We start from the raw sequence: 25,954 nt of genomic DNA, 5'->3' as shown, positions 1-25,954 counted from the left end.
TGGTAAACATATTCCAGAGTACATTATTTTTGCTGGGGAGTGGTGATCCAGCTATCTGGAAAGAAGGCATAATTTGGGGGATGTATTTGCCAGCCTTTTCCCGTAGGTCTGGGGCATGGGTACCGGTCTCCCGGGAGCACGCAAACCGGGCGCTTCCTCCCCATCTCAGTTTTTAACTTTTTATTTTTTTGGCCCCGCAGCCCTCCTGGAACAGAGACCACGATGACACGGCGTCAACGCGCTCCGGGGGAACCCCCGGGCCCTCCAGCGGGGGACACACATCGCACAGCGGGGACAACAGCAGTGAGCAAGGTAGGAACAGAGCCCTTGTGCTTTCTTAGCTGGCAAGCGGTCACCGATGCGCTCGGGGACCGGTTACTCTCTTTCCGATGTTGAAATGTGCTCAGGTACTAGGGGGTTTGTGCTGAGAAGGGTCTGCCTTCCTTTTTTTTTTGACACTTTTTTCCCCATCTCCTCCTAGTAAAAGGACTGGCATCTTTATTTCTTCAACCCTGCCAGCAGGCACATGTTAGAGCAACATATGTACCAAATTTGCAGTTTGCTTAATAAAAATAAGCAATGAGAAGGTTTGGGGTTTTTTTTTCTTCATTCAAATGGGTTAAAAGATGAAATCTTCAAAAGCAAATGTAATTAAGATTGCAGAAATGCATGCTAGTATTTCAAAGATGCCATCGAAACTTTGCTGCGTATAGAGACGAGATGTTAGCTGGCCCATTTTACGAAATCCTGAGCAGTGCTGTTATTTACTTTTTTTACTCAATTCCGTTTACTTGAATGCAAAAATGTTTTGTTTGAGTGCCAAGCCAAACAGAGTAACTGATTTAGCAAGATGAGTGTGAAACGAGCTTGGTGCAATTGAAGTGGGACATACTACAAATAATTAGCGCTGTCTCAGAAGCTCCGAAGTCTAAAAAACTGAAGTTCTGGGTTTTCCTGAGAAGCTGTTTAAATGCTTCATACTTTTTCTGAAGAGACCAACTGCAGTGGATTTAGTGTTAATTTAATGCAATTAAAATTTAAAAAGGATCCTTAATCTGAATATAAAAGGGAGTGCTTTATTGAAGTTGACTCTGAACTCACAATAGGTATATACTTTTAAATCTGGTTTTATGATCATGGTTCATTCAAGTGCTGTTAGACAACAAAGGAATTGTGTTTCCAAAAAAAGGTTGAGCAGTACTGATTAGCATTGCAAAGTCTGCATTTAACAAGATTAGTTTTTAAACTAAACCAGTATATTTTAATTTTTTATACGCATGGACCTAACGTACATGGTGAATAACATCTCTTTATAGAATTTTAAGTATTTGAGACACTTTATTGTTTAAAGAAAAGTTGCTGACTTCATCGCAAGTATAGCCTAGTAAAAATGGGGCCTGGAATAGTAAACTGTTGCAGAGCTGAGGCAGAAACTGGTAACCTTCTGACCTCTGACTTTTACTGGAAAATGATATGCAACATAAATTCAGGGGGCCTTTTTTTCTTTCAAGTATGTATACGTATATATTCTAGTGGTGCTGTTCACAATGCTATAGTTGAAGTGGTGTCAATATGTTCATTAGAGCCTCTTGCTTTCGGAGCAAACTTTAAATCCCTGGGTTTTTTAAGGGTGGAAAAGCTGCTGCAAAATAGGCTTTGAACTAAAACACGGTGTTTGGAGGGGGTTTTTGTACTCGGATAGGGCCGTTCTCTTATTAGACGGGTGTGCGTGTGTTTCTGTGTGTATGTGCGTGGACAAAACATCTGCGGGGAGGCTTGCCAGCATGGTCCTAAACCTCTTGGGCACTTTGGAAATCGAGCTTCTCAGTTCCTGGTGTACTTTTTAAGATTTTCAGGCTTCGTTTTCTCCTAAATGTGGCATTTCACTTGTCCGGAGTGCCAGTCGTATCTGATGTTTCATCATCGCCATCCTCGGCCCCTGTTAGCAAGGTGCATGCTATAACCTTGGTCAGGAAGGGTTTTCTAAAGTGACTTTAGAGCCTGAGTCCTATTAAATATCCACAGAAGGACTTCTCAACAATGCTTTAGCCGGTTCTGAAACTTTTACCTGAATTTTAGGGTAAGGTTTATTGAGGCTGGAATTGCTGCCAGTGCTTGATAGATGCATTTCGTGAAGAAGGCTCGTTGCATTAAAACTTTATGAAAGAGCAAAAAAGCGGGAATTTGTGAACTGGAGCTCTCAGGTCAAGTTAGGGAAAGGAGTTTTGGAAAGGAGACCCTGTCCCAGAGGGTCTCTGTTACTGAGACTTGCCTCCAGGCCACTTGGCCACCTATGGAAATGGCGGGTTTTTTGAGGAACGGGGATGCAGGGAGGGTAGCGGTGGTCTTGCTGAGCCTTGCTTTATGTTTTGTTTGCTCAAAGTCCTCTGAAGGCTGAGATTATGGGGGAATCTCAATCGTTTAAGCACACCCATGCCTGCTTATACACCTTGTGTAAAAAAAGCATGCTTTTAGCCTTCCTTCATGGGGAAGAAGTCAAAAAACATGATCCTGAATGACCAAAAGGGAAGAGAAGAAAAAGATAGCAAATACCCTGCCTCTCCCCAACCACATTTAAGTTCAAAATGCCGTGATTGGGAGGCTTTTCTTCTGTGGCCTGATGTGAGGAGCGGCAGTGCTGTGGTCAAACTCACAGTTTCGCCTCTGCCGGATGCTTTTCTTGGCAGCAGAAGCAGCCGGCATGGCACTGCCGCAGCAGCCGGGTGCCACGGAGGGGTGGCAGCGAAAGGCTGGGGACCGGCACGTTCATGCTTGCAAGTGCAGGAGTTAACTGGAGATGCATGCGTTGCGTGACATATATTCAGTATATTATGGGCTTCCCTATTTTTAGGAGTTTGTAAAAGTTCCTTTTGGTTCCATCTGTCAAGAGCGCGTTTGTCATTTAAAAAAACAAGTCTAATCACTCTAAAACTGTCTATTTTTAGGTTGTTCCCACAACCTACTTCCCCTGTTGGGGTAGGTGAAAGAACTTTCTGGGCTGGGTTTCCAGCCTGGCTGAAGATATCACAAGGATGTGAGTGCGAGCTTTGCATTTTCAGAGGCGCACACAGACTGGAGAGCTTAAGCCCCTTAGCAAGAGTTTTCTCCCTTAGTCCTTAACCGAGACTATGTTAGGGTCTATTTTTGAACTTTTGGGAAATTTTTCTTCTTCACCTGATCCCTTACTGCTTTTAATCCCCACAAAGTGCATTTTTAGCCTGTTTATGTCCCTATGCACAACACACATCGAATGGTTACCTTTGAAAACAGGAGAGAGATGCTCTTTCCTGTAAACATTTTAAAGTCTTTTTTTAACATGTAAATTTATTTACTTAGTAAATAGTAATGACTCCCAGCTGCTTCGTTCTATTGTAGAAACCCATGTTTAACTGCTAGGGAGCTGTTCTGGGGTCTCCTGCCACTGAACAGCAGGATATGTTATTGCATAGCACGTTGACACAACCTCTTATAAAGGCCCAGTATTGTGTCATCGTAGGGGATAGTTATAGTACAGGAATGCAGAATAATATTATGAAAAAGTTTCGTGGGCTGTTTTCCCATTGCTCCGAACTTATCGTGAAGGGCCTTTGGAGGTCTGTCTCCGAATGGTGCAAAGAGATCTGAATTTGCACAGCGGAGAAATAACTTGCTAAATTCTACTTAAAAAAAGAGAAGCAAGTTCTTAGGTACGGGCGGGTGATGCTGAGCTCACGGCAAAACTATTTTATCTTATTGCATATTCTAACTCTAAAAGATTCCTGTTTGGGGTATTAACAGATCTATTTTGTTTGTTTTTCAAATAGTCAGGCCAGGAGGATGCTGAACAAAGCCCTGGTACAGTCACTTTTAATCCAGAGCGGGGCTCTTTAATTCCCATGTTTAGCTCTCCTACATGGCTTAAAAGAAAAAGAAAATAAATCCATCAGTGTCTCCTATTTGTGCGCATTGTTTCTTTCCCCTTTTTTTTGTGCAAGCCTCCGCCTGGGTTCAAAACATTTTTTTAACCTCCAAATAATTGTCGCTCTTTCAAGCCGGGAGTAGAAAGCGGCGATATTTCTTTATAAAAATGTATCAATGGCTGCAATGGTTTTTTTCAGGCTTTTGTAGGAGTTCGGGCAACCTATAGGCAAAAAGGCAATCGTGTTTATTATTGCCGGGAATCTCAAGGCGGTTGTTTGGAGGCTGCGAAGGCAGGCGGCAGAGCCGGGCAGAGGGGGAGAGAAGGGCCACATTATGTTCCAGATGACTGAGCAAGGATTTATATACCAGCTCGCCTTTTTTTTTTTTTTTTTTTTTTTTTTAACATGGGAGAAGAAAAGTAATAAGAGCGGGGAGGCAAGGCATTTGAAGCGGTCAGATGGCCGATGACTAATGGGATAGGTGGGCAGGAGCCCGCGGATTGGGTGTCTTAATGAGCACATTTCGCACCGAGTTTGGGCTGCAGTTCCCCTTCACCTTTGGCCTTTATTGACCGAACTGACACTTCATTTTTCACATACTTCCAATTATGGCTGAGCTTAAGTGTTGCCCTGCCTCCTTTCTTTCTTGCCTGTGGACGGCTCGAGAGTGGCTGAGGCCACAGAAGATATTTTAATTTGAAAAACTACCATAGCAAGGCAGGTTTAGGGTGTAACCTGAAACTGCTGTCACTTTGCAGTTTCTCTGACAAAAACAAAAGTTTTAATGTTTTTGTTTAGTGCTTCCCCCCCCCCCCCCCCCCTTCTCCATGGTGAGGCAGGGGATTGCTTTGGGGGCAGTTGGGTTGGCGAGGGGTGTTTTCCTTGGGGTCAATCCTTTTTGGCAGTACAGGTGCTGTGGGTAGGAGTCACCCAACTAAAGAGGTAAACCCAAGTAAAAAGCGGTGCCGTGCTCAGACGATGACTCCTTGTTCCCACTCAACACCGTGTCTTCTCAAGAGGCTTCTTGTGGTGCGATGCCTTACTATGTACTTCGCCTAACGCTCTCCTTGTGGAAAAGCAACGCATAATTGTGCCTGCACTTCTCAAGCCTTAAACCAGTGTGGATTTGTTGTTTGGGTAATACTTAGTGCGTGGATGCGGATTTGAGAGTGGCCTGGCTGTGAGGCTTTGAGAAGTGGCCAAAGATGATGCTGGGAGAGGGAGGTACGATGAAGGGATGGACAAATTGCCAGCCTGCAGCCACCCCTTTGCTATACGGGGAGAACCATGATATATGTCCCACAGCCCAAGCCTGTGTGCATTTCCACCTTGGCTTTTACACGCAAAATCCTTCCAGGGCGGAAATGTCTGTTTGCTTTTGCAGGGCTTTGGGGGTTTCGGAGCATGCGGTTTTCCTACCGAATGTGAATTCTGTCGGAAACAGTCGGAATAAGTTGCGCTCGCATGGGGTGGGTGGGTTTAAGAACAAAATAGCTGCTGTTAGACCTTAACTTCCCGGCAGCGCCACTGGATTTTGCAGCGTGGCTTTCACTACCGGCTCTGTCACGTGAAGTTTGGATGAGTAATGAGCGGGCACGTCACCTGCGTGCCGGTGGTGATTGCTTTGCATTTAAATACGCGGTGAGTATATCGGCAATTATTTACATCCAAACAGAGGCCCCTAAACCACAGAAGTATTTATCTCAAAAAAAAAAAAAATTGTATGAAGTATTGCCTCCTTTATTATGTAGCCCTCTGGCATAGTAATGGCATGGCATATTTTTACTATAATATGGTAATAAAAGAATATGTAAAAGGCAGACAAAGGTTCTGTCTTTTCACTAAGGTGACCCCTGTTACCAAGTAACTGCTTTACTTATGAGCTTATTAAAAACTCAAAAAAAATGAGCTTTTCATACTTCACAGGCATTGATGTGAAAATGAGCTGTCCTGCGAGTAGTTTTCTTGATCATTTTTAGAACAATTGATTAGCCAAAGAGCCGCTGTCATTAGTTGACATTGACTGATAGCAATTTGTCACAAGCTCCGAAGGTCAGCCAGGCAGTGGAAGCTTCGGCTTGTCTTTGATTGACCTTTTCTGATGCCATTATCATGTGATCGGTTAGACTGGATGTGACCCTCGATTGGAAAAGACAGGGCATTAGTCAACAGGGGCTGCTCCCGGTTTTTTTTCTGGCGCTTTATGTATTGTGAATCCCGAATTAAGCGTAATAGGCTTGTTTGGAAACGCAGCAGTATCAGTTTTCTTGCTGAGGCTCTGCCATCCCCTTTTCTTTTCTTGCTTTTCCATCAAGTGGGCAGTGCTCAGTTTGCTTTAAATCAGCGTGAGCACCTGTGCCCTCTTCCTTTGATGTGAGATACAAGATTTCAGACAACCCCATATTTATTTGAAACTCTTCGTGTAGATGCATATTCTTCAGCAGCACCAGCATTAATTATTTTTATCTCCCCAGAATCATGTTTTATTTTTTAACAGTGATTGAGTAGTTGAGGATTATGCTCATAACAACACGATGTCAATTTATCATTCTGCTCTAAAGCCGGAGGGCGTGAAACTGTTTTTTTCCTCCTTCTGGTTTGGTTGTGGTTTGTGCTTCTATTTTTTTTTTTTTTTGGTCTCATCAGCCTGATTCAGCTGTTAAAGTTAGATTTCAGTAGCGTTAAGCCTCTGTGCCTCAGCTAGGCAGGGTTACGCTTCCAGTATGGTGCAAGGAGAGAGTCCTCGCTTTGAAGCGGGTGTCTGTCGTGATTCAAGCATCAATCCACTCCCGGTGTCAGGATTTATTTCAATCGTTCACATTAGCTCCGAACGTCTGTTACTACCAGGCGTTTTTCCTTTCCATTTGACAAAGCTAACTTAAATACTTATAAATGTTGCTTGTTTTGCTTAAATTGTGGGTAACACAGTCGCAAATGAATTCTTTTCCTTGTAAAAAACCTTCCTTCCTCCCATTTGCCTTTCAGGGGAAACTTGAATTTCTCTAAGTACCAACTTGTTTTTCAGGTCAGCCCCCAGAGATAATAAGCAGTTCAAAACCAGCACAACCATTTCAGCACAGTTTAATGCGACTTTCAGTCTTTGCTTAGGAAAAGCTTCCAGCCGGGAGGGGAGCAGAGAGGTGATCACGTCAGGAAGCAGATCCCGATCACGTCAGGAGGCTGATCCCTCAGGCTGAGGCTATTTGCCATCGTTGGCAGAGAGAAAGGAGGGAAGAAGACTTTGGGAACTGTTTACCTTTAAAGTGGCTATGGAAACACAAATATTCCTGACTTCTTGGCCCATCTATAATCAAGCAGCAAAATTCATGTGCTGGACTCCTTTTTTTTTTTTTTTTTCCCTTTTTCTTGGCAACTTTTTCTAAACTTAGAAATGTCTAGCCCATTAAACATTTGTGTGGCTGTGCACAAGTCTATGTATACATAGACATGTATGTAAGAACATGGCCCTGACCCTGAACTGAGCATCCCATCAGCAGTGCAGGGCTTTTGCAGGCCCCAAAGTGTGTCTACATGGCCCCAGGTGTGTTACTGAGGACAAGGTCTTGAATATGCCAAGCAGGGAATAGCAGTGGAAAATACCACATTGCTAAATCACATCTTGGGCTGTTACCCAAAAAGCCAGGTGTAGGACTGAAGGGCGTCTTGCTTTCCTCCTTGGATAGGGCAGAGAGAGGTTTGGTTGTAGAAATAGGTTTGAAGTTTTTGGTGTCCAAGATACCCCTTTTCAGCAGTACCCGAGTCTTGTGTTTTGAAGATCATGGATTTCATTTGATGTGGAAAAATTGTTGCTTTATTCTGGTAGGGGTTTTTTCCCCTATACATCCTGGGCGTGCTCCTTTAGGTTACAGTGGCTCACTGAAGCCAATGAACTTCCCATATGGCCCATGTGCTTTCCATCTTGAAGGCACCAGCCCGATTCCCATTTGCCCATCCAGGTCTTGGTGGCTTCAGCTGAATGTTTTGCTATCTGACGCAGACAGAGTGTGACATTCAGGTGTGCATCACTGACCTCTTTGAATCCGAGGTTAAAGAAGCAAAGTCATGTTCCTGAGATGGCCTCCGCTTTTGAGAAATGTTTTATTGCAATGAGCGTAAACGTGTAAGGAGGCCTTGTTTCTGGATTAGTGATGCAGCAGGGTGTGCCACTGCGCTGCTTGGTGTAAACCATTTTCCTACCTCTCACGTGAAATGCTGGGAGGGGAAAAAAAAAGATTACTAAGGTTGGAAGAAAAGTCTTTTAAAAAATGAGTTGTGTATGGAGAAAGCAAAGCGGGTGCTTGTCCCATAATGCAAGGACTAAGGCTGGGTGTTCACCAGGTCTCACGGCACAGGAGCTTTCCAGAGCGTTGGCAGGTTTAAAAGAAACAGAAATGTTTTACGTGTTGGGTTAAATTTATTGCTACAGTGTGCTGTGGAGGTCAGCAGGGGACAAAAAGAGATTAGACCAATTCGTGGAAAAATAGGTCCTTCTGTAGCTATTAAAAACCCTGGTCCAGATGCAACTGCTGGCTCAGGAAGCTGCCCAAGTGCTGATTGTCAGAGCTGTGGCACAGCCGCCTCTGTGTAACCCCCCTTTTTATACGGCTTTCCAAAACATCCATTATTGCTCCTGGGAGAGACCGACATGAGATCGAGCTACTTGGACTGTTCTCCTCTGTTTTTCATGTTAAAATAATTTTTTTTTAATTCAATTCAGGAAATAAGATACTGGATTTTTTATTTACCCTATTTTTGATGGCTCTTGCTAATGCTGGCGTGCTTTTGTTGGGAAGAAAGTAGACATAGTTTGTATTTTCTCGCCCTTGTTACCCCAGTGGTGGGAATGGTTTGACGCTATTCATTCAAATTTGACAGGTGATTGCTTCTGTAAATGAATGCACTCAAATCATAATTGTTGCAACAGAATTGTTTGATTACCTGGCGGTAGCCTCTTTCTCTCTGATAGCTTTTGGATCACCTGTTTGCTGAGAGCATTTGACAGTCCTCATGTTTATTACCCAATTGAATGTCAGTAGCAATTGCAGCTAAAGATAAACGAAAATGCAAGTACTTGTTGACCTTGACTTTTTTCCACAAGATATTGGACTTGATGGCTCTATTGCTGTTGAACTGATAAGAGTTATAAACAGTAGTTGAAGGAAAATGTTTTATTCCCAGAGGAAAATACCACACTGCTGTGGGAAATGGCATCTGACTAGCGCTCTTTGCCAAATTTGCTTGGTTCACCTTCATTTAGGCTGTGGGAAAATAAAATACAAATTTCCCCTTTTATGACTTTAATATCTCTGCAAACATGAATTCCTGCGCTCTTTGTAAAGTTTTCTTGGCAGACTGCGCCAATAACATACAGCGAGCGCGAGACCTCGACGCGTTTTATGATGTGCTATAATGAGGATTCTCAATTCTTCCTCATTTTCGGGCTGATTTGATAATTACAGGGAGGGAGCAGAGCTTTCTTCTTCTATTCCATGGGAAGCTTAATATGTCCATAACCAGGGAAGATCGGGAAATGCGTGGTTGCAGGTGCATGTTGCCAGAGCAGGGCCGTGCTGGCAGGAGGGTGGCCTGGGGATGAGGACAAAGTTATTGCAGGGATGGAGGGCTGATACTTTGGTAGGTCTTGCTCGCACCCACTTTTTTGGGCGGGGTTCCAGGTGGGTTCCCTTGCAGTTTTTTGAGAGGAAGGAGCCAGCTCGGCGTCACCCATCCCAGCTGCATTTGGGGGACGGCAGGGCTGAGCATCCTGCCCTAGCAGATCTTGCTGCTATAACCCCCCCGCTTATATATATATGTATTTCTTTTTCATTTCTAATCCTGCTCCAATATGAAACCTGAACGGAAGACTTCCGTGGAAACAGGAACAGACAATAGGCTTTGAGATCTTCTGTGATGAAAGTCGTTCTATAAAAATAACGCGTAAAGAGCACAAAAGACCGTGGAATTACATTGTTTAAAACATAAGTCCTCCTTGTCTCGGCAACTGCTCTTGATAAACTCTGTACAGTATTGTAGGAGCTTGTTAAATCACCGAAATACAGGATTAAGCAGTGCTGTAACAGTTAGCAGAGTCAGACTAGTAATCTTATTGCATTGTATTTTTTTTTTTTAGGTAAGATTAAGCCGGCATTACATTATATGTTTGTGGGCGAGGGGGCATTCTTTAAGGGATTAATTAATAGGATCAGCGCTGTAAGGTGCTGACATCATTTTTTCTAAGCACATTGATGCACACGGGCTTTTCTGGTTTTTATTTTTTTCTTTAAATTCATGAATGAGATGGGGACCTTCTCTGGGTGACAGGAGCAGCCCCTGCGGCTTGTGGCGGAGCCACCTGTCACCGTATAATTCATCGGGGACCGCTTCTCGCTGGCCTGGTGACCCAGTAGTCGGTGCCACGTGAAATACCAGAGGGAGAGGCCCGATGTCTCTTCTCCCCGAGCTGGTAGGGGTTCGCAGGGCTGTGACTAAGCAAATGCCTGACGCTGCTCTGGCGGGTCTTTGAACGAGGGTGTCGGTGGTAAAACCTTCTAGCTCTCTGGCTTGTCTCCTCAGCTGTAATGCCTCCTCCAGGTAGCCTTTGCATCGTGCCTTTGGCTTGCTTGAGTTTTTGCTGGTAGGGCTTGGGAGGTGGGAAAGGACACGGGAGAGCCTGTCCGGGCCCGTGACGCGCCGTGGCAGCAGCGTCACATCGGGGGAAGCGCTGTCTCCCCAGAGCCCTCTGCCACCCTCCGGCACCCTGTGGCTTGGGAACTTCCTCATCGCCAGGTGGTATCTCTGGCGTTTAATAGCCACAGATGATATATATATACATTTTTATATATTTTATTTTTTATTTTCTTCCTCATGAGCGTTGAAAATCTCACACAGAGTTTGCAGGCAGTTTTTTGTGGTTGCTCTTTGCAGAAGCATAATGTGGAGGTGTCAGAAAGAAGAACCATCATATAAGTAAATAAAAATATGGTAGCGACAGCCTTTTCAACTTCAGTTTTCCATGGATGATCCTGTGCCACAGGAGAGCGATGGCCCTTGCAACCCTGATACCCTGTGTCATCTCAGGGCTGTAAATTCATCGCTTGCAGAAGGACAGGAGAAGACCTACCAGGAGACACCAGTTATGTCCTCAGAAAAGAGCTAAAGGTGGTGGACGTAACCTAACTGATTCTTAAATCTTCCCCCAGCTCTCTGAATAGCAGTTAGTGTCACATGGATGCATGCTAAAAATATTCTGGAGTCTGTAGTGTCCCGATGGACTTAAGAAGGCGGCGTATCTTAGCTCTGTCTGGTCAGCAAGTGAAGGTCATGGAAGCAAGGCTTCTAGGGTGGAGGACCTTTTGTTGCTCTCATTGCCGTGCCAAGAAGATCTGCTCCTTCCCTGGCACAGCACTGAGGGAGAAATGCCACCGTGGTGCTCCTGCTTGGGGCCCTGGGTTATAGCACATGCACTTCAGCATCGACTGGCTTCGTAAAGCAGGGGAAGGACATAATGTGGTCAGTATTAACTGCCTGGAGTAAAGTCTCATCGTTTAAAATTGTGTTTAAGTTTCTTTCAGGGCTCTGTAACGTCACAGCGTAGCAGCCTCTTGCTAAAGAGTAGGGGATAAGATGCAGGCAAATTGCAGGGGGTGGAAAACAGGCAGCAAAGTGGGGTTGAAACGTTATGCTCATGCCACACTCCTCCTCCCTTCCCCTCTTAGTAAAGCATCTCCTATTTGTCCTCTGCTGTCCCTGGCTGTGGCGGTGAGGATGCCCTAGGAGAGGCCTTGGTGCAGGATTCTGCCCATTTTCTTTTTTTCTGTATCTGTCTGGAATAACCCATGCAAATTCTGTGTGAGGCTGACTGTGTAAAAGCAAGAATCGTGGTGATATTATTTCAGCCTAACTATCAAACAGACTTGGTCCAGTGTTGTAGTTTTGTGATGGGCTCAAGCTGCGCCAGGGGAGGTTTAGATTGGATATTAGGAAAAATTTCTTCACGGAAAGGGTTGTCAAGCATTGGAACAGGCTGCCCAGAGAGCTGGTGGAGTCACCATCCCTGGAAGTGTTCAAAAAACAGGCAGATGTGGCACTTCGGGACATGGTTTAATCTAGTGTACCCTTGATTGGTTTAGTGTGGACTTGGTAGTGTAGGTTAATGGTTGGACTGGATGATCTTAAAGGTCTTTTCCAACCTAAACGATTCTATGATTGTATGATTCTGTGAAGCAGGGGGCTGTTTTGTTGGTTGGTGCGCAGACTGAGACACAAAATCTTTGGATGTCAGTGTATAAATATTTATAGTTTGTGTGTGTGTTTGGTCATATACGTGCTTGGATGTGACTACCTCCCACTACTATACATTTTTATTCTGTGAACCTAGCCAGAAAGGTGGTAAAACAACCACCCTTGTGAAGTACAGAGCTTTTTTTAGTATCTTTCGTATTTCCATTAGAAAGAGCATTGTACTAAGTTCCTTGGCGGCACAGCTACAAGAAACAAATTAGCAAGCGGTGCTAACATTAGTGTCTCACCGCAGATTTAATCCAACTAAAAAAACCCTGAGGTGGCCATAATTTACCAGGTTGAACAGCAGACTGGCGAGCAGAGAGGGCTGGCGTAGCCACGTCATCGGGAAATGTAAAGTCGGTGTCTTGGTTTAATTTAATCCCAATAAAGTTGGTGACTTGGTTTAATTTAATCCCAGTAAAGTAACCAGCTAACAGTCTGCAGGAACGGAGGCTGCAGCAGGAGGAGCATGTAAGTCGTAACATGGGTGTGTCAACTCTTCACCACGATTAATTATGTTCTGTCACTGAAAAGCAGAGTATGCACAGATACGCAATTTTGCAGCATGGCTTTCAATATATTATGTTTTAATATAAATTAGAATTGCCTCAGACAAATGAATTGAAATTCTGTGTGTTATTAATACACAAATTTTATTTACTGTTGCACTTGGTGTAGGTGAAATGACAGCATTAGACTTAAAAGTGCCTCTCAAGTTGATAAATGCCAACTTGATACTAAACATATTAATACTCAATTAAAATTAATAATCAATTTACTTGAATATTGGAGGTTAGCCAGGGATGGATCTGAAGTTGTATTAGGTATATCATGCTGGTCTGAATACATCATACACTGTTGCAAAAGCATTGTGCTAATTTTAGCTTACAAAGAGGATGAAGATAAACTGCCTGCTGCTAGTTTGCCATATGCTATCCTGGTGATAATATTCAAGTACAAAATATTCTGCAGAGAGTCTTATTGTTTCAGTAAAAGTGGAAAAGAGTTAAGCAAATTTCTGCTCCGTAAGTGTATACAAAATAATGAAATAAAACAGATCTCAAATGCTGGTAGATGAGATCTGTGAAATTTGTTTTGGTTTTATTGGCTTTCATGGGAGTCAACAATTTGTTTTAGTATATATTTGATCCAATTGTATCCATTTCTCGCATGTAAATCTTAAAATCAATCTAAATAAAAATCGATCTTCGTTCTGGTAGGCAAAAATATAGTCTGAGTTTCTCCTAACTAGTTAAGCCTCCCATCCTTCAAGTTTAGTGCAGGAATAAAGTCTCTGCTGAGCTGAATTTTTAGGAGCCTTTCCTTTTGCTTTGTTTATTTAAAAACACAAAGCATGTTCCAGTTTCTATACGGGGTGGATTTTGCTTCTGTAGCTTCACCGAGGAGCATTTGCCTTCTCCATCTGCACCGTGGCCAGGAGAGGGGTGCGTGGGGAGGGGGTGCCCCCGACCCCCCAGGCTTCGGAGGGCTGCGGAGAAGCTTTGGAGGGCTGGGGGGAAGCTTTGCATTAGCAAGTGGTGAAAAGCTTGACCTTCAAGTGACCCGGGTCAAGCAAACCCCCCACCGAAGAGTCCCATTTGGACACGGATACCTGTGGGGTGAGGGAGGAGATAAAAGAAGGGGGAGGAAGATAAAGTAATCCTATTGACCTGGGAACTTCTCAGATATTACAAGCGAGGGAATGGCAGGAATAATAAAAGAGCAGCAATATTTGCCTGCCCCCCCGTATCTGTGTAATGTCATTTCCAAAGGGCTGGAGTAGATAATAGCAAATGTGCTTTCAAGTATCAGATCAATCTCTTGAAGTGATGGGGAAGGCTGGATGCTCTGATCTGGCGGGTGCTGGAGAGTGTAATACAATCCTCGTCACAGCAGAGAGAATTGTATAAATGGACAAAGATCCACTGATTACATCTTTTGCTAAAGTGTTAAGTAAAAGATCTGGCTATAAGAGATGGCGGGTCTACTATTGTCCGGTCTTCCAACTTGTTTTTATAGGGGTTTTCACAGGAACAAATACCAATTACCAAAATAAAAGCAAGCAGTGTGGCCGGTCCGTATCATGGTGGGACACATGCTCTTGAGTCAGTGTGGGCAGGAAGCTTGGCAGGTCTGTCCCCTACCATTGCCATTGCATCTTTATCTCTCTGGTTCATTGTTTGCCCCTGAGTGCCTGAAATTCCAGTTTCCAAGTAAAAGCTTCCTGTTTCTTGCATTTACATTCAGTTTGGTAAGACATAAATTTAGCTATCTGTTAAGGAGGGCTTTTTTTTCCCCCCCCTCAAGTTAAGCCAAAATAGGAAGAAGAAATTAATTCTGATTTGATGATAAGAGGTAGAATTTTGCATTTTCCCAGATTCTTAGTGGCAGGAAGCATGAGGTTGTATCCTCATGATAAGGTGATGGATGGGTGCTAAATTCAGCCTTTCCATCCTGAGTAATTTTAGAAGGGGCCCTGAAGTCCAGAGATGGGCATAGTCAGTCTTTGTTAGCCATCATTTCCTCACGATAGCCTTGCTGCTTGTAAGTTTTTACTGTTCTGTGCAGTATTCAAAGCTAATAGCGCGCATATTCTTGTAGTCATCTCAATCCTGAATTTCCCTCCGGAGAGTTTCTGTTTCTCTCCATTCACTGTGGAGGGACTCGGGGAGGACTAATCGCCTCACTCAGACACTTAGCTTGGAAGTCTGACTTTAATGCCTAGAGTAAGGAGGGATGAATCTGTGCTAAAACTTGTCATTTTTTTAGGGAGGAAATTTTTGCTCTGTGTGGAGAAGCAGAATAAAGTGTTTTGTACTGCTGAAGATGAGGGGAGTGGGCTCAGGCATTGCGTGCATGGGTGAGGCTGTGTCCTCTGCAGCTCCTGAGCACGCTGGCCCGAGCATCTCATGAAAGTTGTCATCTTTGCTAACCTGTATCGGTGATCTGAAGCGTTCAAAAATCTTGACGTGCATAGAAAAAGAGAGAATTATATTTTAATATTACTCACGGAGGGGGGGAGTGTTTGTATTCTCATGCCTCACTCTTGGGAGGCCAGGTTGCAAGCTTTCTCTGCCATCAGGAGGTTGCTTGCTTCATCAGCGTGTGTGTGGTTTTGGTGGAAGATTTTCATGTGACTTCGGGAGCTGGGGACTTAAATGTAAAACCTGATGGATGGGGCCTGTGAAACTTGGTAGCAACGCTTTGCTCAACTTTCAACTGAACGTCATTGAGGTCTTTCATGAGATGAAAGGTGCCACAAGTGAAGCCTTGAAAGGAAACCTGTGGCTGAGTTGATGTGGTAGGAATGGCCACATTCAAACAACTCAGGGCTTTGCTTTGTTGTGCTGTTTGGGCACAGGGTCCTTTGTTTGCTGGCATGGTAGCCATTGGGACTTCTCTCCACGCACCCTCCTTGTCTGCTTGTAAATGTAAAACCAGAGTTAAACCTACTTCCACTCCAAACTAACAAGATGCACATTCAGTCCATTTAAGTGCACTAATACGCATTCAAACAGGCTCATTTGTCCACTTCGTTTTGTAGTCATATTTGTAGCAATCCTCACTAGCAGATGAGGTGGAGGGGAGTTTTAATAATTTTTATGCAGAATATCAAACTCTTTATTTTCATGTCGAAACAAGCAAGTCCTCTTTGGATGCTGTCCTGAAAAATACCTCCAGATTGTGTGCCTTGACCCCTCTGTGCCCCAGAAACATTAAATTCAGGGTTTGCTTCCTTGGGAAGCTGTGAGTGCAAAGGTTGGGGATGGTGCTGGGTTTCGAGTGCTGGAGGTTTACAGGCGTGGAGGGAGGGCAGGTTACTGGCAGCAACAGGGTGGGCTTTCATTCAGCACCTTGTCAGTGTGCCTTATCTGGGATCTTGAGGGATGGCTCTCCAGGGTAAACCCAGGGAAAGGAGCCAAGTGAGGTGCTTCCAGGGTTGTTGCGATGGAGGCTTCCTCGCAAGCTGTTCTGCTTGCCGCACTGGAGTCCTGACCTGCACAGATCCCTGCAGCGCCTCGGAAAGTTGGGCTTCCGGCATGTTTGTTGACGGCTTTGAGACTTCAACCTCCTTATTTACATCTCTCTGTGTGTCATGTGGCATAGAAATTCATGTCATCTTTGAGCTAACATGTACAGCACCCGCTGTCCTTGCGTGCTTTTGCATGAGTTTCATGTGCAACCTCAGCTGTGCAGAAAGCCTTCTGGGCTGGTGAGAGGTGAGCATAAGGGAGAGCCTCCACGTGATCTTACAGGCAAGAGCGTATTGCCCTCTCCAGGTCTACTTTTCTTTGTTCAGGTCAGTGCTGAGATCATATCCATTACCAATACGATTGTTGTGTCAAAGTCTTTTCCATAGAAGCTGTTAAATAAGGTATAGGTAAGAATGCTTTTTAGCTGAACCTTGAATTTCACGTGGTGGTGATTATAGATGAAAATCTCTGTCTTCCCTTCTCATCTGCCTAAACCACGAATTGCAGGTGAAGCTGGTCAGGCAGTTAAAATAAATGACAAAACTCAAAGTTGCTTAGCATAGAAAACAGCAGCGTGATTAGCAATGGTTCAGAGGCTGGCTTTGTTGGCGACTGTTCAGATAATTGGCAGATATTTGTGAAAGTGTTTTCCAGTCTCAAGAGAATCGCCAGTTTTGGCATTGGTGATTATTGCTTCGACACTGCGATGGGAAAGAGTGCAAGTGTATGACTGGAGACTTCTTTCTCCGCCTGAGAAGCCTTGGTGACCCAGTCTTAAGACTCGGACACTTGTCTCCACATTGTAAGTAGTCAGCCATACAGCGGAAGTTGTGTATGGATGAAGCAAGCAGTTTGCAAACAGTTGGAAAATTGTGTTTCCATTTTGCTCAACACACAATGAGTTTATTAGAAGAGACTCTCATTCAGAGTGATGGTGAAAACTGGAAGTAGTATTTACTAGGATTTATTTGACCTTCACAAGATAATTTGAAGACGGGTTTGCAAGTGTGTTCTTGCCTTTTTATGCATGTCTGAGTGTGTGTCTGTATATATATTACAAAACTATCTTGGTCTTCATCAAAATAGTCTGCTAATGTTTTGCCTGCCTTTATCAAGATGCAACATGAAAGGACCACTCAGATTCGTATTTTTAAGGGATGTTGTTCTGACCTCAAAAACTGATACTTCCTTAGCCAGTGCCAGAAAACCCTTTCTGTGGTTTCAGTCCCCATTTCTTTAGCAATTAAGAATCAGGTGGCATCAGAATAACAACTGATTTTAATAGCCACTTTAGCCACCTCTGTCATGGGGAGGAAGCATGCAGGGCTTCTGCAGAGCCTCGGAGTTCTGTGGTGTGACCTCAAGTGACCAGACGCAAAAACCAGTGCAACTCTTGAACGGAAAGGTCTGCATCATCCAAACTGTGCTGACTCTTGTCCAAGAACACAGTGTTTACCTGTTGCGCTCAAACTAGTCAATTTTCTGCAAGACCGAGATGTGATTTTTTTTTTTTTTTTTTTTTTTTTGCTTATCTCCGTGCAACTTGGCGCTGGTTTTAGTGGAGCTGCTCCTCATTTACACGTAGATGTACAGCAAAGATCGTGTTTTCTGTTTTGCCGATCAGAGCTGAACCTTCCCAGCGTCTATGTATATATTCCCCCTCCTTTGTGTCTGAAGATACTTGTATGTTCATCTGCAAATATGCAGGCTGACCACTCCACTTAAAAGCAACAGATCTTACCAGTTAACTCCAAAATGCATCTTGCAGAAGGCAATGTCTGAAAATACATTGCCATGAGCATGAAGCAGCCAAGCTTCTGTTTGGCTCTCAAGATGTGTACCCAGACCTTAATGAAGGGTGGAGTTTTCCTTATCCCAATAAATAGATTTTGTCTGGGGAGGCAAGAGGCAGAAAGAGAGAACGTATTTGCCCAATGCTAAATAAAAGGCTATTTATGCCTAATACATTGGCAGAATTATTCCAGAGTAATTCAGCCATGAGAAAATATGATCCTTGTGTCACTGCCAAGGTCAGAGAGACCTATGGTGATCTGCAGAGTAAGTTCAGGTCACCCAAGTTAAATCTGCCTAGGGACCAACTTAGCTCACACACCACATTTTTTCCAAGATTTATAAAAGCAAACATCATCTATAGATGAAGGCAGGGCTAAGAGTGTGGTCAACTCTCTCCTTTGAGCCAAGGTCTCCTGTTTTTCCTTTCTCCTTTCCAGGTTGCTCCTTCCATTTCCTTTCCATTCTTCTCTTTTCCCAGCATTTACAGGTTGCTCAGAAAAGTCAGTCTTTTCCTTAGCGTGGCAACCGGTGCCTGTTAAACCCTTCTAGTTGATACTGCATGTGCAGGAAGGGCACAGGGACATTGCGTTGGCTGTCTGCATGTGCGTGGTGAGTCCTTGCACATCAGTTGAGAAGCACATCTTAAGCTGGGGCAAGCAGTACACAGTAGAAATATATTCCTTGGTAACCTCAGCTGAGAGGGTACCATCTGAGCAACAGGATATTTGGCAGAACCATTCTGAAGGTAAAGCTGGTGACTTTGTAGGCACTGCCAGGCTGCCCCAAGAGGAGACAGATCAAGTCTGGCACTGGTGAGGAGGCCGCACCTTGAATACTGTGTCCAGTTTTGGGCCCCTCAGTACAAGAAGGACATTGACGTGCTGGAGCGTGTCCAGAGAAGGGCAACGAAGCTGGTGAAGGGTCTGGAGCACAAATCTTACGAGGAGTGGCTGAGGGAACTGGGGTTGTTTAGTCTGGAGAAGAGGAGGCTGAGGGGAGACCTTATGGCTCTCTACAACTACCTGAAAGGAGGTTGTAGTGAGGTGGGTGTTGGTCTCTTCTCCAAAGTAGTTAGCGATAGGACAAGAGGAAATGGGCTCAAGCTGCATCAGGGGAGGTTTAGATTGGATATTAGGACAAATTTCTTCACAGAAAGGGTAGTCAAGCATTGGAACAGGCTGCCCAGAGAAGTGCTGGAGTCACCATCCCTGAAGTGTTCAAAAAACGGGTAGATGTGGCACTTTGGGACATGGTTCAGTGGACATGGTGGTGTTGGGTTGATGGTTGGACTGATGATCTTAGAGGTCCTTTCCAACCTTAATGATTCTATTCTAGCTTTACTTTCATTAAAAAATAATCCAGCCACCAAGCCAGGAAACATGAAATTACTACTCTACCCTTAATTGGTTTAGTGGTGGACTTGGTAGTGTTAGGTTACTGGTTGGACTAGATGATCTTAAAGGTCTTTTCCAACCTAAACGATGCTATGATTCTAAGTGGTGAGCTGGGCAGATGAGAGTCCTCTTCCATCACCAGTGCGTGGAAGGGGTGAGACAAGGTCCTCAGCCCTTTCAACAAGGATGAGGTTGCTTCAGTAGAAAAGCAAGATTATTCTTCCATGTGGTCTATACCTGCCTAGGGGAAGCTGATGCCTGTGGTTTTTAGCCTGCCAGAACCTGAGGTTTTGTTTAACTTCCTTGGTTACTCATTCATGTCATTTAAAGTACATCACATTACTAAAAAGACATAGTTTTTTCTTTCTATCCGCTTCTACTACTGTTGCTATTAGTGCTAATTACAAATGGTGTGAATTGAAAAAGAAATGAGAAATCTTTTTGGCTTGCTTTTTGAAGGATGCTTGAATTTGGTTGGTTTTTTTTTTTTTTTTAAGACACTGTATGGCTTTTTGCTATGACCCAGCTCTACTTTGAGCTTTCTCTGGGATTTTGGTTAAGCACTCTTATTGTGAAGAATGGAGTCAAAGAGAGATGAACTGGAAATGGCCAAGTTACCTCCTTCCCTTACTTCATCCCTCTCTCAGTGGTTTCCCAACTTTGATGCCACTAGATGTAGTGACATAAATAATACTCAAATTCTGGAGTGCACCAGATGTTTTTCCCTTTCCTCCCATCAGTTTGCCTATTCAAGATAATCCCGGGTAGCTGATGTCTAGGAATATGTAGTGACGGAAGATGGAGGTGAAAATAAGGCAGGTGTAGGTGATATTCAGGGGAAGTTTGTAAGTGTCCAGCATTGATTTGACTTTGCTTTCACCTTCACTGCACGTTTTGGACTCTCTGACATCTGTTTGTTCCTGGATGATTTGCATTTGGGTTTGTTGTTTGTTTGTTTTAATTTGGAAAAAAAACACCCTAACCTATAACTGCACTGTAAAACAAACAGCAAAACACCAGAAGCTGTGACAGAAAGTCGTAGGAAACCAAAAAATGTAGCAGTGACATGAATACATTAAGCTGGAGCCCAAGGGGACGTGCTAACTTAGACACTGAAGTGTCTGAAAGGGCTGTCAGTGCCTGCGTGCCCCTGGGGTGGACCGCGAAGGGAGCTCAGCTTCAGTGCTGAGCCTGGTGGCCAGTGTCTGACCACGAGGAGCAGGATCAAGACCACTTCCCCGTCACCGGTATCTCACCGAAGGGCTCTCCCAGCCCTCTGAGTTTTCAGGCTCTGTCATGGAGGCTGGATTCACGCCAGCTGCCTTAGATGTGCGGGGCTTGTACCCCCACCTGCCCATGGTGCGACCCCACCTTCCTGCACCCAAGGGATCTTAGCGGAGGTGGGAAAGTAGATTCCACTTTTGGGGGCGGGAAGTGTTTGTAGCAGAAGGGGAATTAATGGCCTGAACACCATGGTGGTCATGGCTTGATCCCTTCCAGCTGTGTAGAGCAAGGGAAGTTTGGGCAGAGCAAGCAGCCCTCTTCTCCAGCAACTGCTGTTGTGTCCTACCCAAATTGGGGCTTTCTAACCCCAGTTTGTGTAGATGAGTCCAAGCGAAGTTTAGCCCAGCTACCGCTGGTGGTTGTGCTTCAGTTGGTGCAGAATGACACCCATGGGTGCCCTCCGTCTCTAGTGCCACGCTCTACCACATGCTGCCCACATGAGCTGCAGGGAAGGTGGTGGGAGATGTTTTCTGAGACCGCCCCTGTCCCGCTCACCGTGCTGAGCGGAGGGCAGCAGGAGCCATGCAAGCGGCAGCAGCGTGCCTGCCCGCTGGCCACCAGAGCCGACGCCACCGTGCCTTTGCTTTAAAGCCCAACTCCAGGTTTGTTTTTCCCATTGTGGCTTTTTTAAGCACCACCTCATCAGAGCAGATTTGCCTTTTGTGTTGGAGAGGGACAGTCAAGTGGAAGAAAATTTTGTGTGAGCTTGGCTCTGTCAAATCTACTTATCTCCTTTTGGCTTCTGCACCTCCTTTCTGAGGAGCAGCCTCCCGCTATTGTCACGGGCCCTCCAGAGCGACCGGCTTTTCCTGGAAGAACAAGAGCGGTGGGTTTAGGGCACCGGGCAGCAAGGAGCAGTGGGGACAGCGTAAGAAAAACATTATTAATTCTGCCTACACCCTTCCCTTGAAAGGTCTGACAGAGAGTTGCTTATTTTGTAATTATGGTGTTTTTTCCTGAGCTGGTTATGTGCATGGTAACATAAGGTTTTGTCTTTGGAGAGCAAAGCAGGCTGCTTCCGAGCATCCCAGGCAGTGCTAGGGCAGGGTGATGGGGGGGGAAACTCATGGTGCAGTCCAAATGCTGTCCATTCAGTCATGATTGCAAATTCTTCTAACATTTGCTTGGAAAAGAGGAGCTTGAGTGTTTTGGGTCTGGCTCCTGCCCTGTTCATATGGAGCCCAGGTACTGGAAGATTCCCAAATCCCTGTCATTCTCCCCACTCTGCCCAGTAGTTTAGGCCACCACATAGGTATCTTAATTTCCATTGGACCTCTGCTGGACACCTTTGTGGAAACTGTTCTTCTACGTGGATGTGGCCAGCCCTCTTCTCTGCCCTCCTTTCCATAGCTGTGACATACAGGGTCCTGTACTGGGAACCACCAGGCTGCCCGGAAGTGATTTTGGATTAACCTGTTATAACAAATCAAAATTGTCTTCCTCTTGTTTTAAGTACAAAGAAATAATTGATTTGTATCTTAAGTTCAAAGCCAGGTGTCTTTTTGCTAACTGCCTAATCAAGAGGTTTCAGTGGCTATGATTTGTTGCAGTAATGGCTGCAGCAAGTGGATCTTTATAAGGTTGTGTGAGATGATGGGTGGTTTTTTGAAGCATGGGCAATAGCAGCTGAGATGTTGTTACTGTCAAAAGAGGAGAGACAGATGAGATGGGGGCATGGTTTATTCTCATCCCTTTTACTTCTGGCTTTTGTAGTTGCAAAGTGACCACTGGATGTGAGGAAATAGAGCATGTGGTGCCACCATGGCCTGCAAAGTGAAGTTTAATGTTAGTTTTCTTTCAATTGGGTCTTGGTTTTCAAAGTCAGATGTCACTGATGGATTAGGGAGTGGGAAGAGAATAATTTGTTGGTTTTGATACCACTTTAAAATAGTGACAGGAGTAGAAGAAAATACATTGCATATCAGTAAGAACTTTTTCTCCTGGCACAAACCACATGGGAACTTGCAATTGGAAACATTTCATGTGGACTTGGTAGGTTGTGAATCTCCACTTGCCTGAGCCACATCTAGACTAATTCTCTCCCATTCATTATGGTTATATGGCTCCCGTGACATATGGGAACCAGCCCTGCAAAAGAGGATTTGGGGCAAACAGCGTCTGAACTATAGTTCAGACTGCAGCTTGGGCCAGCATCAGTTAGTCTTGAACTGGCCCAAAAGAAAATGCTTTAGTTTGGTTCAGCAATCCCAAGCACTGTGGTTTGTCTTGCACAACGATGATTATTTTTTAAACTTTTTTTCAATAGAAGAACCTAATTTTGAATGGTTTGGACAGTGTCAAGGTTTTGGCATGTATTTTCTCTTGTACAACATGAAATCTACAGCATCATCTCCTCTGGAGCAGGTATGCAGGCAGGGCCCAGGGCAACTTAGCTGTGTTTAGCAAAGGAAGCCTACTTAAATGCTCCACTGGAATAAACTGTTTCTACAGATAATGCATCCCTTAGTTTATACGTAATATGCTTCTGATCTTTGCTTTGAGCCTCTTATAGCTGCTTGTGCTCTGTCCAGGAGTCAAGTGTCTTAGGAGCTGGATAAACACAAAGATAGAGCCAGTTGTTAAGGAGCTATAGAGATTTATAGAAGCTGACCTCGTGCCATTTGGGGTATTAGTTGGGCGTATCTCCCCCATAGCAGAGCAGACCCGTGCTCCTCCTGCTGCTTCTTGTGCTCCTGCTTTGCAAGGGAGTAAGACCGACCAAATCCAATGGTGGATTTACCCTTGTCTCCGCCATATGCTGTTGACTTCTTATGGAGAACGCAACTGGTGGGACCCATAGCTGGGAGGGCCAGCTCTCCAGCTGAGGTTGGAGAGAATAGGTTTCAGAAAAAGACCTATTCTATTTGAACAAAATGAGAGAATGACTGAAAACCAGCTTTTCCCAAGAAGTGGTAGGGTGGTCATGCTGGCTTTTAGGTCAGGGGGGAAAAAAAAAACCCCTGTTTAAGCTTTTTACCATTCTTGGTTAAAGCAGGATGTTTTTCTGTTTAACCAGATACTTTTCTGTAGGGTATTTGCTTCCAACTGCTCAAAGTAAACTTCTGTTGCTGGCAGCAGAAAGTTGTTTGCTTCCCATACAATGAATTGCTTTCTTTTTAATAATTCGGCGCATAGATGCATGGCTCCAGAAATACTGCACAGCTTACCCATAATAGCAGAGTTTTCTGAACCCCATTAAGAAGTGCTATGTCATGCAGGAGAAGAGGTTTCCTTCATTTCAGCTGTAAAAAGCTGCTGAACAAATGAAAATGAGTAAAATCTGTGGGGTTTTCCCCCCTATTCATCAATGCTGTTTTTACTCTTTGCGTAGACAGCTAATTTGCTCATTGCTTGCCTGAAGGGAATTCAAGTCAAAAAGGAGGATCGAGTTACCAGAAAAAGGTGCTCCTGTCTCTAAAGAACAAAGTACAATGATTCAAGAAAAAAACTTTGAAAATTCGTCAAATGCCGGAGTGTAATTTATACTTGTCCAGGTTACTCCATCTATGAATATTTGTGTAGGATATTTTTGCAACTGTTTCCTTAAGTATCCTGTAAATATGGATACAATCTGTGACTGACAACCTCCTACTGTTTATGTCATGGTCTGAATCCTTGCATGAGACATGCACCACATCTCCTTAAGAGATGCGTGCAAACCCAAACACATGGTATTTGTTCCTTGCTAATGCTAATTTTCAACCTTATTGCTCCTCATTAACTTTTTATTAAGTATATTTGAGAAGGCTTTTTCCTTAAGAAATAAGGAAAAAAAATAAGTCCCTTGTCAATACCACGTTTCAAATTCACAAACAGACCTACATTATCATTGTAAATAATTTTGGGGGCTGTTCTGTAGGCCATTCAATGTGCTGAGATGGTTGCCATTGACCTCAGGAACTCCTGGAGTGGGTGCTTCCATCACATCTGACTAATCATGGATCCAAACTAGTAGAAAATGTTTTTCCCGATTAAGAAACTGCACAGTTAGTTTAAGCTTTCTGAAGTACCGTTTTGCTTGTAGGCCCATCGTCAGCTCATGTGCCTTGCTTGGGCGTTGGCGGGTTGAGAGCAGTCGTAGTGGGCTAATGTTACATGTGCAATATATATATGTATATAGGCATGTAAACTTTAAAATAATGTATTTTGTGAAATCTTCTAAACTGATGGGCCTTTTCATGTCAAAACTTCTAGTTCTCCTCAACAAATAGGTACAGCTTGGATTACCAGCTGGGCATGCGTCCCCAGACTGTGCCAGTGCCTTCCAGCTCTCTCCTGGCATATCTGAGCACTCAACGCCCTGTGCTGCTCAGCTTGCCTCCTTCCCCACCTTGCTGTAAGGAGGAACGATCGTTTCTGAGTAGTGAACTTGTCCTCCTATACTTGTGGACATGAATATTAGCCATCCTGACTCACGTCAGAGTCATTTGGGTATGACTTTTGCTCACCACGTTCCTTAGCAGAGTTGAAGCTGGTTGTGTCAGAAACAAATGTGAAAACTCAAAAAACCCTCCATATTCTTCTCTGATTGCCCAAGTCCATTCAGTGCCGGTGGTCTGAAACGGCAATTTTTGTTTTAAGTCCTGTGAACAGTAGGTTGTGGCAGATTCCTTCTCTCTTGCTCTTGTTTTACAGAAAAACTTATGGCATCCTTGGACCTGCTTTTTGAGAGTTCATAATTTTGTACCTTATAGGAAAATTACATTTCACACATAGGCCTGGTTTTGCTCTGCAAAAAGTCAGCATGGTGGATGTGTGGGTATCTAGCAAACTGAAGTTGTGTTTCTGTAAGGGATAACATAGGTGAAGGTGCGGAAATTGTAGTAGTTACTCTAAATTAGCACAGAGCACTGGAGAAAGGTTAGGGAAAGTAATTTTGCCACTTAAAATCTCTCTAGTACATCATGTTGCTTAGAGTTACTAATGAATCCTGCTTTCCAGTTACCTGGAAAGGTTACTAAAGAGATATGGGTTCTTGGAGGGGTTAAAAGAGAAAGGAACCAACAGAGCTGTGGATGGACAGTGAACAGTTAAATATTTGGCTTAGATAATGTAGGATTTCTCATGCTAGCAGAAGCAGGAATTTGAGGAACTCGTATCTATATGCTTTAAAAAAAAATACAATAGAATTTTTTAAAAAATCACACTACTGAAAAGCCCACAAACTTTGGGGCATCGTGTTAGGTGTTTCAGTTCATAGCACTGAAAACACTGCAAGTCTAGTACAGAAACCAATAGTTTTTGTCCAAGCACAGCACATATTTAAATTATATTGGCCTATTAAATGCAAAAGTAAGTGCAAACCGTAAAGTTCTTCTAAGAGGCA

At 44.1% G+C, this 25,954-nt stretch overlaps 1 protein-coding gene across 2 annotated transcripts in view; it reads left to right on the top strand.

The window, feature by feature from the left end:
- Window positions 1-25,954, top strand: part of MEIS1 (Meis homeobox 1) — a 110,049-nt gene that overhangs the window by 26,802 nt on the left and 57,293 nt on the right. For both annotated transcript variants that reach the window (XM_075708477.1, XM_075708478.1), the window contains exon 7: window positions 201-312. In XM_075708477.1, coding sequence (XP_075564592.1) covers window positions 201-312 — 112 coding nt within the window. The remainder of the gene's footprint in view (window positions 1-200; window positions 313-25,954) is intronic.

The sequence above is a fragment of the Pelecanus crispus genome, chromosome 3 (genome assembly GCF_030463565.1).
Source record: "Pelecanus crispus isolate bPelCri1 chromosome 3, bPelCri1.pri, whole genome shotgun sequence".
Lineage (NCBI taxonomy): Eukaryota > Metazoa > Chordata > Aves > Pelecaniformes > Pelecanidae > Pelecanus > Pelecanus crispus.
This window is presented reverse-complemented; position numbering and strand designations above follow the sequence as displayed.